Genomic DNA, 16,263 nt, shown 5'->3' on the forward strand with positions numbered 1-16,263 from the left:
GTATTACATGAAACAGATAATCAAATAATCAAAAAATAATAATAATTATGTTCCTCTGCCTCCTCCTAGTGCGCCTAATGGCATTTACAAGATTCCACCGCAACCGAAGGAAAACAGCCAATCAGAGCAGAGGAGTCTTTAACACAGTCAATCACTGCTCGTGAGTGGCGATCGAACTGTTAAACTAGGCAGCGATGATCAAATGAGTCTACCGCATTTCCTATTTCACGCCTCAAATTATTTCAGAAACATATTTTACTGTGGGTGGTGCTTGGTTTTGGCTCAACTGTTCAACATGACAGCCAGGTCACAAAAAAAAACATTTTATTTCTATGATATGGACTTTCAGTTAGCCCCCCATACAACACTCAATGATCTGCAGTTACCGGTTTTTGAAGAGCTTTTTGACTGGTAGTGTGAGCTTGGTATGGGGATTGGGTGGAGTCTGTACGGTACATAATCTGCCTTGTCCTCTGAAGATGAAGGCCTCCCACACTCAGACATAACAAGCTGAGCGTGCCTCCTCCACAGGCATGTTTGTCTCTTTAGGGTCTCCCAACAATCAATCCCATCGATTCCAGTCTGGGTTCACAATATAGAGAAAAAAGATTTAGTGTCTGTACAGTAGCTATGAATCAAATACTATCTCATCCCACTCAATGTGGGTTGGAATACTTAGAAAACAATATACTAGCTACATTTGAATCAACTGCAGTTTTGTCAGCAAAAATGATCAAGTTTAAAGAATTTTAGCTTTGTAACGTTTAAAGAACGGCAGTATCTGTATGAGTTTTCAAAAGTAAGGGAGGTTGACATACAATAATTGTATTCACTGACAGCAAAATAGATTTATGACAACAGTTTGCCACTTTACAAGCTGTGCACACCCATGGCACACCTACATTTAGCTTTAGTTCATACAAGTTAAAATTATCTAATTAATTTGTTTATGAGCAGCTGAGAAGGAATTCATTTCAGCCTTCCTGTACTGAGGCCTGGGTAATCAGGGAAGTACGTGACCAGCAGCCAGTCTCTACATGGGATGTTGAAAACACAAAATAAACCCAGTAGAAAAGTGTTGCGTTTCTGATGGCTATCAGAGTTGGCATCTTTGGAAGCCTGAACCCACTCTCATTTTGCACTTTCTTTTACGCAATCTCAGGGAGTGTTATTGATGTAGAAACACACACATGTACTGTAGACTTGTGTTATCATGACCAACTGAGTGAGTGACAATCCTCAGATGTCAGCACTTTCAATTACAAGAGTTTCAAATCACTATAAGAGAACTGAGGTTGACTGGACTTTGGCCAGAGAGATACTAAGGCCAGAGAGTGATACTGAAGTGATGCTAATGAAGACTAGCACTGAACATGACACTACAGATACACCACAATGAGCAAACCTGCAACAACTCTCATTTCTCTATTTTCTCATTTATAGCTATCGTTAATGTGTACAAATAAAATGCCAAAAATCCAAAGTCCAATAGGATTCAAATCAAATCCCTGCCATAAAACATACCGTTTTTTCTCCCTCTGAACTAGCCACCCTGGAGTCTGTAAGAGTCTCCAAAACCTCAGTGCATGAAAGAGTATTTGGTACACTGGGATGTTAGAGTAAGAAATAATCTTGTCTTTCTTCATTTTTGATACTATGTTATTTAAAGAGTTGAAGAACCTGCAGTCTCTGATGTACAGACCAAACCAACAACCACAACCAAAAGGGAGAAAAATGTCTAACCTTCTGGTCCAGTTTATATTTGGAGGTATGGTGTTCCTCTTGGGTGTGCTTCCTCTGTATCCTCTCCCAGAGAGGCTCAAAGACCATCGGTTTGTTCCTGAGCAGGAGGGTCTGGGCTGACCTGGGTGGCTGCTGGTCATCTTTGGCCTCAGGGGCAGCAGCCAGAGTTTGACCCACAGGAACAAGACGGGGGACCTGAGAAGGGGCAGAGGCCTTCTTCACCTGGTGGTCACTGTCTGAGCCCGTCCTGGGGAAACCAGGATCTGATAGGTCAGTATCTCCCTCCGACTTCAGGGAGCCCTTCCCTTCCTGGTTCAACGGAGACTTCACAAAAGTTTGCTTCAGCAGAGCCCTCTTCCTTGACTTGTCCTGTTTGAGTTTTTTCTAAACCACAGAACACATTATATGGTTTAACTCATCTGCACAAATTCACTTCACAAGTTACACACTGTCTCATTGTAGGGTAACTCATTTATTTTACCTTGCTAACAACAGATTTGTCCATCTCAGCAGGGGGGAGGAAAATCACTTCCTTGACAGCCAGTTGAGGAGACTTAGTGCTGTGGTCAAAAAGACAAATGGGTACAATGTAGTAGATGAAAATGGCTTAAATGATTAAAAAAACACACTAAATCACAACAAGAGATGACATAAACTAACAGTTTAAAGAAAGATGAAGTGCTAAAACAAAGCTTTGTACAAACAAAAAATACACTATAGGCGTTTTCGGACCGGAGGAACTTTTTCATAGTTCTTAGAACCCAGTCTAAGAACCCCCATTTTATTGTGTCGTGACCGCAAGAACTACGAATGATAGTAGTTCTCAAAAAGCTGTTTTATAGGGACGTTTTTAGCTCCTATTCCAGAGTAGATACTCTTCCAGCACAAAAGGAACTTTGTACAGTGTAATGTTAAGTAATTTTATTTCGACAGGGGCAGTGCACAATTAAACATTAACCTTGTATAAAAACGAGGAGAGATGCATTGTACCAGGTTTTAGCACAATTGCTATGTTATGCCCATAGTCCCTGGGCAGGTAGGTAAGTGTCCAAACATAAGTGTACGTCGATAATTGATCGATCCCATGAACCAATTCAGCACCGGCAACCGGCATTTTTAACTGCAAGCTAACTAGCCAGCCAGCTGCTAAAAGAGTAGAATTTACCAACTTAATGCTTCATTTACACACTCTTTTCACAGCGTAGAAAGCACATTGCTATCGCCAGATGTGACAACTTTGTTCGGCTTATTTTCTGTAACCAGTGTAGCATGAAAGCCGTTAGCAATTAGGCATTAGCTAGCCAGCCGTCTGCTATTTAGCCTGCTAATTCCGCCATAGTTTCATTCTACCCCGGTTACAGAAAACTGTTTTTATGGATTCCACTGCAGTTCTAGGCAAGACCCGCCCTACGAAGCAGCCCAGTCAGGATAGCTGATTGGTCAGGAGATGGGACCTGAACAAATCGGGTTCCGTTACCTTGCCCAAGCATGGGCGCCTGGCCAATGGTAGCGCATAAATGCTAATGAAGGGTGGGTCTTGCCTAGAACTGCAGTGGGTTCCATAATAACACGTCCCTCCACTGTACTCCCTGCCATTAGGAGACTATTTTGCTGAGAGGACAGTTAGCTAGCCAGCTGTAGTACTTTGCTAGCAGCGGGGAGTGAGGCGGAAGGACTGGCCTGCTTACGTCACTTCAGCATTCCTTTTACCGGTGCAAATGCAAACAGAAGAAAGCCTTTGAAAGTATGTAGTTCTCGGGGGAGCTCCCCAGTTTGTAGTTCCTCTCAGGGAATCCCTAGGACTCTTTGGTCCGAAAACGCCTTGTGAATCTCTGATTGTTGTTACATTGTGTGAGTATGACATGTTAAGTCACATAACATCATGTGTTAATTAATGCTGTAGAGTGTTTCTTCCATTAGGGTGCGTTACATTATGTTGTTGCTATATGTCATGGCATGTAAAGTGTGTTTTCTACCATATTGTCAAGTCATATTACTCCAGTCTCAGCATTGCAGAAGGACTGTCCATCACCTGTGTTGGGAGTCATGAGGTGGAAGGGAACAAGAACTGGGAACCCATATCACTACAGGCTCTGAGTACTGGGACGTACTGGTGTAACTGGTCAATGGGCTGATGCGAGCGGTCTTTAGCTGCAATAACAGTCAAAGCATCAATAACAGCGATTTTACAGATTACATGATTTTGATATATGTTGTGACACAATTTCTAGGAATTCAAATGAGAAACTATTTATTAATAATAAAATCGCATAGGAATGTCTATTTTTGGCTAAGCTAGTGAATTAAACATCTGACAAATCAAGACACTTGTAAATCCAATATTGCCGAAAAGTAGGCCTGCTTTTAACTTTAACAACAAATCATCTTGGCTCTCTATTTCTACTTTTCTCTCTCTCGGTAAAGCATTTTCTCATTTTTTGAAAACTGCTACAGGTGGGTGACAAATGAAAGGAAAACAACATCAAGTGTCTTAATAAGGCGTTGTTCCATCATGCGCAGCGTCAGCACATCTTGTCATAGATTCTCCAAGTGTGTAGAACTCTACTGGAGGGCTGAACAGCATTCTTCCAAAAGATTAGGTGTTTATTGATGGTGGTGGAGAGCACTGTCTGACATGTTGCTCCAAAGTCTTGGGTTGACATCTTTCATACTCATCAAACCATTCAGGGAACACTTACGTTTTGATTGGAGGCATTTCTTAATTTTCTAAAGTCAATTATTGACATCTTTCCTTCAATTTGTCTCCAGTCTGTATATTTAGAATAGTTACCTACTTACTTGGATGTTACTTTGTACATCTTCACACATCAGTGACTATAGATATGTGGGGGAGTCTCTCCATTTTTGCTCCCCATATTACTGTGCAACCCTCAGTGACACGCAGAACCAACCTTAACTGTCTTGTTTTCTTTGTGTGTTTCTAGATGAGTAGTCGCGGCTGAGCTGGAAGTGGGAATTTGGACATTTTCCCTGCAGCAAAAGATAATTTGCGTCATCAATTTACACCTGTACTTCACACATAATCAACTTTATGTAACTGGGTTGTAGGTCAAGAGATAGCTCTACCAGATCTTAGTACAAGCTTCATCCAAATAATTCACACAGTAGGGCTGCACAATATATCGTTTTGCGCACATTGCGGAAGATACTCTACTATATATTAAGTGGTGCCTTTTTTATTCAATTCAATGTCAATTTGTTCAATAAAAGAGTGTTAGAAATTATTTCCTTTTTTTTTTTTTTTTTTAATTCAACAAGCAATTTGTTATATTTTAGCAGAATACTGAAAGCAGCAGAAATGAGTACACTTTAATATGTTTGTTTTTATCATTGTCGCGATATTCAACAGCGTTATTGCATATTTTCCCCATATCGTGCAGCCCTAACACACAGTGAGTATCAGTTCACTATAAAACACAGGTTATCCCACAAATAAATACAGACATATGCAGGTACAAATACAAAAGAAGATTGTGTTTATTTTCTCAATAAAGTTTTAAAAACACAATTCTCTTTAATATTATTCAATCTCTTAAAATACAGAAGTCATAAACACATTTTACAACATCCTTGATGAAGGTTCCCAAAGGACAATGCTACTGTCCACTACTGCGTCTTACCTTGAGAACAATAAATTATAATATTTATTATTATTAAATAACTACTCAAAAGAAATTGCATTTCAAATACAAGTAACATACAGCCCATCACTGATTGTTACCCTTTTAAATATTGCAAAGAAAAACTCCTGCACACTGTCTAACTTGCAAAACGTTTCAGTACTGGGCCTGAAGATGGCGTTTTTCTTTGCAACTCTTGACCTACTTGTCCCTCCTACGCACCTGTCTCACGTTGTAGATGTGCGAAGTATTTTTCTGAACCCTTTTAAATATGAAATAATAGTTGTCACGCCATTTTGAATTTCAGGATTTTCTCTCTCTTTTGTATGTCAAAGAGGATACCTTTAGGGGTACGATAAAAGTGAAATAGCTTTTGTTGAAATTTGTTTGAGGTCAAGTTACATTATTACTGGACTAGTAAGCTACTAAAGAGGAGCCGAAGCAGCTAAAGGCAGAGGCAAGACAAGACAGCAGTGGCAATGTTGAGTCGCGGCTGTCTGTTACCTCCGACAACCGGTGAAGCAGCAGGGGATATCTCTGAACTGGCATTGCCAGACCCTCCTCCGCACCGCTGTGGAGGAAGGTCTGGCAATGCCAGTTCAGAGATATCCCAGACCTTCCTCCACAGCGGTGCGGAGGAGGGCCTGGCTAGTCCACACAGCATTCTGGGATGGGAGAAAAATGTGCTTATTGGCATTTCTTTAAACCAATCACAATCATCTCAGGTGCCGAATAGCCTCGGGAAGGAACTTGTTTTGGTGGAACATTGTACGTTCAAAGGTTGTTTTAGATGTGCGAGAGAAAACTCAGATTGGACAGATAGTCTGGCTAGCTGTCTGGATTTACCCTGCAGAGATATGAGGAGCAGTTAACCATAGTCCTCATAAATCCACGAGTTTAGAACGCCAACACAAAGTAAGCGAAGGGTGACAGACATCTGGTCGAAATGAGGGACATCCGGTGGAATTTCCGGCGGCACCGGAGCAATCCCAGAAATGAAATGTTAGTGTATTATAAATGATATAGACTTTCTCTGAACCAAACGGCGAAATCCGAAACCTGGTACCTCTGCATGTCTTACTGAAGGTAGGCTACACGCGCAAAGACGGAACAGCGCGAAGAACTGGAACATCGGCTTGGACCTAGAAACACCAAGGAAGAGTGGAGCTTCTGTGCGCCATTTATACTTAGCAAATGATTGCTTAAATCACAAACATTAAATGTTAAGGGGTGTACCTCTAACCAACACTTTACATTCAAATAGCAACATACCGTTCTTTTGCTCCGCTTGGTAAAGCCACACAGCTGATGAGAGTGTGGGGAGCAGCTTCCGAGAAATCATCTTCACGTCCAAGAAGAGAGGCCTCAATAGGTGACCCAGCATCAAGCCACTCGGATGCATTAACCGCAGTAAAGGCTGGAAACCTATCCTCTGATAACAAAGAAAGAAAACTATGGCCTACAGTTAGTAGATCAGATTACATACTTACATAATGATGGTATAACAATAACACATGCCATATAATAATTAATAGTAGGGTTACAAGTAGAGATGGTCCGATACCATTTTTTTGCTTCCCGATACCGATTCCGATACCTGAACTTGTGTATCGGCCGATACCGAGTACCGATCCGATACCAGTGTGTCATATATTTTTTGTTTTAAAAAAATATGTTTTAACAGCTGTATACTACTATCCCTGTATGGATGTGATATGATTTTCATTTTTGTTGTACGGCCTTAGATTAAACTCTTTGTAAAACATGAAGAAACACAAACATTGAACGCCACAGAACTTTCTTTTATTATCCAGTTTGACAGTGAGTTATAATGGAAAAAGAACATCAATAAACTACTTTAAAGTAGATTTTCTACTTTAAAGGGGCTTAATAACGTGGTATGGGATCAATGCATAAACTCTTGCCGATACTAATACCAGCATTTTAGGCAGTATCGGAGGCTTTTCCGAAACTGGTATTGGTATCGGAACATCTCTAACTGCAAGAGGGTTAAATGCGTGCCCACCTTCAGAGGCTGTTGCTGAGGCCCTGCTGGATGTAAGGGCCTTCACCTTTCCAGGTTTGCATTTACGAAGACGCTGCTCAGCCTCCCAAGAGCAGGTGTGGGAGCACAGAGGCCGGAGACAATGCACTTCATCCTGAGTGGGACTGGAGGGGCTGCCCATGCCTCTGTTTACACAGCAATGCTTGTCATTCAACCATAAAGGCTAAACCATGCTAACAATTAATTGCTATAACTGTACCAGGGTTCAAAATTAACCTTTTCGTCCACCAGATAATGGCTGGTGAATGTTTAAATTTTACCAGCCACATTTTATGTTGCCGCCTTATGCTAAAAAAGTTGAACTCATTTCCACCTCATTAATCTACACTTAACAACCCATAATGACAAAGCAAAAACAGGATTTAAAATGAATTTTCGTGCAAATATATTAGCAAGAGAAAACTGACTTGAATGTAGACTGATGAGGGGAAAATGAATTTACACAATTTTACATAATTTTTCATTTTTTTAAATGTTTGAATCATTTTGGAATGCACTGTAAGTGCTTTAAAGTGAATTTCCGTGTATATGTATAGAAATAAATAACCAAATTTGCTTTAAAAAGGAGGTCATTCTGGAATGTGCTTCCTCTTTCTGATAAGTAGGGACAGAGACATTTTTCAGGCTGTCGCATGAAGAGAACAGGTGTAATTAATAACATAAATGGAAGCTGCAGTGTATTTAGGTGCTGTGGTTCCAAGTCCTTTTGGTTATATACATGGATCTATCATTAATATTAGGCTACAGTAGGCTATTTTAAAGAGGGCGCGAGGGCCCAGAATGCATTCAGCTTGACCTGTTCCCTACCAAGGCCAGTGGCAAAAGAAGAAATATACTGTTAGAAATTAAAGACACTGTTTTAAACTGTTGATAGTGTTTTAATGAACTTTGTCTACTGATCCAGCAAAAGATCACATGGACAGTTGTGCAAAGAGTCTGTGCGCCAAGCTGTAAGAGGCCCCAGGATGGCTTTAACTATTAACAAATAAGTGTCTCAACTTCCCCTTTTTATGTACTGTCTGGTGCCAAAGTCAGGTGATCTTTGTATTACAATGTATGTATCCGCATATGGATTTGTGGTTATGTATGTGTAATGCTTAAACTTCTAACCTGACAACTAGCTAGTTTAAACTTTAGTTTATTATATTACAAAATATGTTGCGTGTGTTGTTGTTGACCATATAAGGTAATATTTAGGTGTGCTGTGCTTTTGTGACCATATAGATATTTAGCGTGCTGTTTTAGAGACAACCCTTTCTGGTATAGTATATAAAGACAGGAGAGTGTGCTTCGTTAAATTTTGGAGCCTTTTTAGAATTGTGCATTTTTCCTGTTTTGAAGACTTAGAATTGTGAAGCAGTTTCTCCTATTTGGAGTTATATTTTTCTTTCACTTATTTAAGACTTAGCATAGTGGCAGTTTAGCTTAGCTTTTGCATTTAATCATTTTATTCTCTTTTAATCTTTTAGTTACCATGTATCGAATAAAAACAAGTAGAGCGTTGTGGTGTACTGAAGGCCTGCAGTTTTGTTTTTGGACATCATCCACGTTTACATTTGAGGTTTCTCCACCATCTCTCTGGTAAAGCCCCTTGTGAATTCTAACCATTCTCTAGTCTAATCTAATGTGTTAGCATGTGCTAATCAAGAGAGATTAGCGCTAGAGGAGTTGGGACAGGAGCTAAAAGAAACAGGATATGTTTTGAGAAGGAAACATGACATCTTCTGTCTGTGCTCGCTGTCAGGTCGCAACATTACTTGGAGGAATGAGACCATTGCTTGGTTGTTGTTTTGTTTAATACATACACACTAATGATACTACTGATTTGCACGATTGTTTGTTATGAGAATGCTGCCAATTGCAATGTGGTTGTTTTCCTACCGAGTGCTTAGACACTGGAATAAAGCATATATAATCTCACTCATCCCAGGTGCACTACAGCCTTGTGTAATTCCTTAAAAAACCTGACAACCCAGTTGATGGACATAACGTTAGTAGTCTGAGTCACTCAATCCGAAAGGAAGGATTTGTGAAAAGTGAGAGCACCACACAACAAGCGGTACTTGATTGGGCCGTGGCCTAGAGACTCTTCAACAGCCCAGATTCATACTTGTATTCCAGATTCTGAAGTCCATCAGAACCAGCTAATACTATTATAGCAACTTCAAAGTCGTAGTATGGTATGTCGAAAAAGTGTGAAGTAACGCCAAAGAATGAGCAAATTACATTTGGTCAACTGTGATAGATTTATAGCCCCCCCTGATCGTTATACCGTTAATTTACGTACTGTTATAGAGCATCTTTGCTAACGTTATTCACCAACAAGCTAACGTTAGCTAGCTAGGTATAACTTTTTTTTTTTTTTTAGCTAACGTTGTCTACTCTAAAATAGATAACGTTTTGAAAGCAGTTTGTCTGGCGTATCGTCTGCTTAGTTATTCAGTCATTTTGAATCTTTAGTTTTTATGTAAGCTAAATCCACTAGCTAACTAGCTAATATAAAATACTTTCAGCTTACCTTTCACGTGACTGTAATCAAACGTTGCGCTTCTGTTGCATAGCAACACCAACTTTACTAGGGTCTCGAGCACCACCTGCTGGTCTCTGGCCGTCATCCCAACATAAAAAATATACTGTATATTTTCAAACTAATTAATAACAATAATTGAGAAACTAATACACAGTTTGATACTCAGACTGACATCAAATTTTATATAAACAGTATTTAAGGACAGTTCTATGCAGGAGCGCCAAGCATATTTTTTTCATATTGGTTCTTAAATATCAAATTAGACTAAATGTGAACCTTAAAAATAAAAACTAATGCAGACAAAACTGACTGACACGCACAACACGCCAAGACAAGTGATAAAGGACATTTTCCACTTCATTTATTTTCTGGAATTAATTTCAGTTTAACAAAATTGTGTAAAAATTATATTCTCCAAGCAGCAAGCTAATGATTAAAACAACAGGATTACTGCTGATTCAACAAACTAATTTGCTACATTGCCATGTAAAAATTTGGGATTAATTAACATCACCAACAGATATCACATCATTAATGAAACGTATTTGTTTTGATTCTTCTATGAATTACAGGCTGGTTATTTCAAACAAAAATCAGAGCCTGAAATTGTAGCTGTGGCAGCAGCTGTCAGTCACTAGGTCAGCACAGAGGTGAGGAGCAGGCTGTCGGACTTCTCCATCCAATCAAGTTCATCAGCGGAGGCCTCTCTCATCATCTTGGCTACTCCACCGGGCAGAGACAGCTGGTAAAGCACCTCGCGCCTGTCTTTAATGTTGAAAATGAAGACGCAGACTTGTATTATTCTGGTTCCATCTCAGTTTAGCCAGTCCAGATCATTATCCTCCTCATCGTCACCAAAGAGAGGGGCAGGTGGGGGACGCCCCTTCAAGCTCTGGACACAAACAAGAGAGATAACAAGATAAATGCTGTCCATATTGATGGTAATACAGAGCAGAATTCCTTTCTTTTCTTTAAAGTAGTGATTAAACATGACTGAATGACTTTACATTTAGACAAAACACAAGGTAAGGGCTGGGGTCGGGGAGAGGGGGGGGGGGGGAATCTACAGATCCTTCCTCACCATCTCATCCTCCTCTTCTTCCTCGCTGGGTACTGCAGGGGTTTTTGCAGGAGCTGTGGTCTGGAAAAATGGCTCTTCTCCATTTTCCTCACCCATTCCCTCAGTCAGACTGAGAGAATAGTAGAAAAAGAGGGGCGGGGAGTGGGGGATGCACAAAAAGACAGTGAAGAAAATGGGGATGAAGCAAGCAAGAAACAACACTTCAGACAGGCAGTTAGTTTGCAGGAATCATGCATACATGAGTAGAGATGGGTGGCACAAATATGTTACAATTGTAGTGTACAGTCCCTGACAAAAGTCTTGTCGCTTATCTATTTTGTAGAAACACCTGCTATTAACCTGACTTTTAATTAATCAATTGGTGTTAGAAATAGCTCATATGAAAAGCTAAAACCCTCCCAAATGATGTTTAATGCACTGAAATAAATTAGTTTCACTGAAAAAAGATTTATCATTTAATCAAGACAGAAAGGTCAAATTTTGGCAAGACAAAAGTTTTGTCGCCTATACAGAAATTGAACAAATTTACTGCAAATACAAAAATATGTCAGCAAATTAAGTAGTGGTGCTGTGAGATCCAAATTTAATATCTTGTATGACTTCCATGAGCTTGAAGGACTGCATCCATGCGGTTTGGCAAGGATTCATACAATGTATTGATGAAGTCATCAGGAATAGCAAAGAAAGCAGTCTTGCATGCCTCCCAGAGTTCATCAATATTCTTTGGTTTCGTCTTCCATGCTTCCTCTTTCATCCTACCCCACATATGCTCAATGATGTTCATGTCTGGTGACTGGGCTGGCCAATCCTGGAGCATCTTGATCTTCTTCGCCTTGAGGAACTTTGATGTCGAGATGGAAGTATGCAATGGAGCACCATCCTGCTGCAGAATTTGGCCTCTTTTATGGTTGGGAATTTAAGAGGTAGCTAAGATTTCTTGGTATTTTAGACTATTGATGTTGCCTTCCATCCTGCAGATCTCTCGCACACCCCCATACTGGATGTAACCCCAGACCATGATTTTTCCGCCACCAAACTTCACTGTTTTCTGGGTGAATCTCGGATCCATGCGGGCTCCAGTAGGTCTCCTGCAATATTTGCGGCGACTGTGGTGTAATTCAACAGAAGATTCATCTGAAAAATCCACCTTCTTCCACTTTTCCAGCGTCCATCCTTTTAGCAGGCTGTGGGCCTTGGCAAATGCAAACACGGTTTTTCAATTGTCTTTTGTTTAGTGCTGCCTTCTGGGCACTGATTCGACCATGGAGGCCATTTCAAGACAGAATCCGACAAACTGTTCTGGTTGACACAGGGACTTCAGGTGACCAGGTCTCGTGGAGCTCTGCTGCAGTGGAAAATGGGCTGGCCTTGGATTTTCGAGCCAACAAACGGTCCTCTCGAGCAGTTGTCTTGCGGGGTCTGCCTGACCTGGGCTTGTCAAAAACGTCTCCAGTGTCTTCAAATGTTTTTTTTATCCTCTGTACTTGACGCTGAGACACATTGAAGGTGTCTGCCACATCAGCAGTGGATCTGGTCTTCAGCCTCTTGATAATCAAAACTTTAGTCTCAGGGTGAATCTTAGGCATGTTTGCAGGGGTCTAGTTGCAGTTGATGTGAAGGTCTAGTGTACTGGGGTTGTTTTTATACACACCTGAGACCTAATTGATCCATTATTAGTCACAGGTGAAGCTCATATGACAAGGCGACAACACTTATGTCTTTGCAAAAATTGACTCAATGGGCTTTACCAAGCTGTGAATATTAGAATACTTTTTGACAGTTTCGTTTTGCACTGAAACATTATTACAAAAGCTGTTGGGATTAAAATGAGCCATTTCTTGTAAAAACATCTTGATTAGAAATATATTTCAGCGGCACAGGTCAATTTGTACACAAGCGACAAGACTTTTGTCAGGGACTGTAGTTAATGAAATCTGTTATATTGGCCTTCAAGACTGCATCTGACAATATGTGACCAAGTCCCCAGGTCCAAATGACTTCTTATTGATGGCTCACGATACATCTCAAATGAAACAAATAGGTACAAACAGTATGTAAGTTACGTTGTTTATTGGGTTCCAAAGCACACTGAAAGTTTTTAAGATGTATTATCTTCATTCCACACACACAGAACCATCTGAGAAACTTTTTGTCTGAGAACAAAGGAAGGGACTCTGAGCTTGCCTAAAGCAGTATCTCCGGCTGTACGATGTTTATGACGTCATTGACATTTTAAAAGGCTTTTTAGAACAAAAATGCGACTTTCAAAAAATCTAACACCCAGCAGTGTGTATTTTCTTTGCCTCCCCTTTCGAATGCAACATTCAAACTACTAGACAAAAAAAATTATATCCTGAGAAAAGTGGATTTTGAGGGGTATAGCTCCATGGAGTTCCATTCATTCTACACTCGCCCGTGAGCGCCCTATAGTGGATCCAGAGTGGAACTGCAACCAGTTCAGAAGCCGGAAGTATCGAGAGTGGAACTTCTTCCCATATTAGAAATTCTTTGATTGTAGCTTGTTTCGCCACTGCCGACTGAAGCAATCTCGCTTAATACTGGACCAATTTCAAAGATTGTTGTTCCCATCAGTCACTTAGACACAAAGACATAGGAAAATAGGTTGAATAAAATAGTAGTTACTCTTTAAGCTTAATAATTCCCTGTGTTGCATGTGTGTTTAATTAAATAATTACAACATAATGTATAAATATATGATTGTCAATATTTTTTTTAATAGCTTAGTATTGTATGCACCACAAAAAGGTATATATAAAGGCTTTAGACCACCCCACACATTATTGTAGGCCCAATTTAACCTGCAACTCAATTTAATTCAATATGTAGTGGGGGTTCCTGCTCTGTCTCTCTTTCTGCTAAGGGGTCCTTGGCCTAAAAAACATTGAAGACCCCTGATCTAGACACCTCACCAATAAACAATGACAGGCCCATATCAAGACTCCCATTTTTAAGTAAAACCATTGAAAATGTTGTCTTTCAACAGCTTAACACTGTTAGGATGTTTTCTAGTCACAGCACTAAGATCTGCTCTTGCAAATCGCTGAAGGCCAGACTTTGCTCAGACTGAACATTTATGAGATGACCGCTACCGTGGCTGGCCAAGAACAATCTATTTGAGTAACGGTTAATGCCAGGACTCACCTTGTGTCCTCTCCTGAGCTGTTCGGTAGCGCACTCGGTGGCGGAGGAGGGTTGGCTGGGGGTCCAAAGGCTTTCAGAGAAGCAGCATGCATTTCTTCTACGTGCTCGCCATCGTCCACACTCTCCTTGTCCTCCTCACTGCTCACTGCAGCGTGTCTTTCTGAAACCGTTTCCTGTCCATCCCCAGGTGGTGAGCTCTGATCAGGTTCATCACCTGGATCTGCAGATTTGTTGGTGTCCTTTTCGTTTTGTTGGCGTCCTGCCTGCTCCTGCTGTACTTCAGACTCCGCTGTCTCTTGCAGTTTGGGCTCAGCGTGAGAATCGGGATTGAGATCAGTAGCCTCTGGCGGGCTTTGTGCGTTTGACTCAGTTACGGTCTCCGTCTCCTCCTCTGCTGCTACTTCCCGATCCATCTGGGTCTCGCTGACTTGGTGGGATTCTGATTCAGCCTCATGTTCTACTTCCTCCTTTTCTTCCTCTTTGACTCCTCGGTCGCCGTTCACATGTACATTCTCCTGTCTTTGCGTCACATCCTCGCTTTCTTCTTCCTCCTCTTCCTCTGCTTCCTCTTCCTTCTCTACCGGTCTCGGCGGAGATCTGTCTGTGCCACTGAGCAGCTGCAGGGTTACATTCTGGAAATAAATGATTGAAGAGCTGAACATATGCTTGATAAAGTAGCTGAGTATGACGGCCATCAAAATGCTGCTGCCGGGCTTTTAACACCTTCTAAAATAAGTGACTACATCAGCCCTTCACTGGTTACCTGTGAGTTTTGAGATTGATTTTAAGATTATAGTGCTGTTTTTTGAAGCCATGAATAGTCAGGCTCCTGCCTATATCTGATCTGCTAACCTAGCCTGATCGCTGCATGAGATCCTCTGGCAGGGCCCTAGTAATAGTTCTTCTCAGACAGGCAAAATCAGTAACCTCTTTTGAATCTCTTCTTAAAAGTAACTTTTATCATATGGCTTTTTCTTAAATGATGGTATTTGTTGTAATTTTTTTATCTTGTGTTATATCTTGTGTTTGGACTGTATTTACTATTGTTATTTGTTATATTCATACCTGCAAACTCAGAAGAGCTGATAAAGGTGACACATCATGACATTTAACCGTGTTTACTCCGGCTGCTAGCTAACGGTAGGCTAACGTTAGCTGCTGTCAGGTGTAGTGTTGACTAGCGTCCCGTGCAGCGATGTTTCAGTTCCCTCTAACGTCCGTTTTCGGAGCATCAGAGAGAAGTGTAGGCATTTAAGTGGCACCTAAAAAAGGCACCGAAATCCGCGTTGGTATTCGGTCCGGTAGCCAACGGTTGTTAAGGCACCGGTGCCGTATTAGCACCGGGTCTCGGACCCCCCCCAAATAAAAACTCTTCGGATCTACACAATTCACGTGGATGACATTTTCCCACCAAAAAGCGACTAGTTTGCAGGTATGTATATTGTAAATCACTTTGTAACTTTGTTTTGAAAGGTGCGTTATAAACAAAATTATTATTATTTATCGAGGCAAAAAACATTTATAGCGGACTAAAACTGGGTTTGCAATCTATGAGAAGTGGATACGAGACACCTTTTTTCCCCATCTATACATTTACGTTATTTTGTCCATATGCAGAATGGACAAAATCATTCTGTCATTAATCAGATGTATTTTCTTTCCTGACATTCCAGACTGCCACAGAAAGGCTGCTTTGGCATTTCGGTGTAAAATTCTCTTACCTTAATGGTAGTGACAATCACCCCCAGCACAGCCTGGCCACTGTACGATTCACCGAGGTCAAACTCCCCTCGCAGGGAATGAAACACTCCGTTCATCACACGCTTCACCTGCAAGTACACACATCTGGCCTCACCTTTCATTGCTCAAAAATGATGAGTGATGTCACATGCTGTAGCCCTACTTCTACATAAATAAGCCATTAAACCTAAGCAAAGGTTGTACCTCAACTGGGAATTATGATATGCAGCATTAGTCAATAATCCTGTAATAACATGAATATTCTATGCTTATGTGTATATATAATAAATGAATACCCTGC

The 16,263-nt window shown here is 40.8% G+C and overlaps 2 protein-coding genes across 10 annotated transcripts in view; both read right to left on the reverse strand.

Annotated features, from left to right (window-relative positions):
- Positions 1 to 313: 313 nt before the first annotated feature.
- LOC116050645 lies at positions 314 to 10,186 on the reverse strand. 3 transcript variants are annotated; one of them, XM_031300870.2, is made up of 8 exons: positions 9,968 to 10,186; positions 7,411 to 7,574; positions 6,657 to 6,816; positions 4,656 to 4,734; positions 3,776 to 3,894; positions 2,225 to 2,303; positions 1,744 to 2,127; positions 314 to 582 (listed from the first exon to the last, which is right to left on the reverse strand). In XM_031300870.2, the coding sequence occupies exons 2-8, from the start codon at positions 7,568 to 7,570 to the stop codon at positions 346 to 348; spliced, it is 1,218 nt and encodes a 405-aa protein (XP_031156730.1). In that variant the 5' UTR covers positions 7,571 to 7,574; positions 9,968 to 10,186; the 3' UTR covers positions 314 to 345. The 3 variants fall into 3 exon arrangements, with proteins under 3 accessions (XP_031156730.1, XP_031156729.1, XP_031156732.1); XM_031300869.2 differs by having other exon boundaries at positions 6,657 to 6,843; XM_031300872.2 differs by lacking the exons at positions 3,776 to 3,894; positions 4,656 to 4,734 and having other exon boundaries at positions 6,657 to 6,843.
- A 132-nt stretch (positions 10,187 to 10,318) lies between these two features.
- fkbp15b (FKBP prolyl isomerase 15b) overlaps positions 10,319 to 16,263 on the reverse strand; it is a 44,166-nt gene continuing 38,221 nt past the window's right edge. For 5 of the 7 annotated variants that reach the window (XM_031300862.2, XM_035998498.1, XM_035998486.1 and 2 more), the window contains exons 26-29: positions 15,944 to 16,051; positions 14,223 to 14,854; positions 11,061 to 11,169; positions 10,319 to 10,871 (exon numbers count right to left, since the gene is read on the reverse strand). In XM_031300862.2, the coding sequence (XP_031156722.1) occupies positions 10,794 to 10,871; positions 11,061 to 11,169; positions 14,223 to 14,854; positions 15,944 to 16,051 (927 nt within the window). In that variant the 3' untranslated portion in view covers positions 10,319 to 10,793. Of the gene's footprint in view, positions 10,872 to 11,060; positions 11,170 to 13,934; positions 14,136 to 14,194; positions 14,855 to 15,943; positions 16,052 to 16,263 lie in introns of those variants that run through there. The other 2 variants (XM_035998494.1, XM_035998495.1) reach the window with 2 other exon arrangements.

Source organism: Sander lucioperca, chromosome 2, assembly GCF_008315115.2.
Source record: "Sander lucioperca isolate FBNREF2018 chromosome 2, SLUC_FBN_1.2, whole genome shotgun sequence".
NCBI classification, from domain to species: domain Eukaryota; kingdom Metazoa; phylum Chordata; class Actinopteri; order Perciformes; family Percidae; genus Sander; species Sander lucioperca.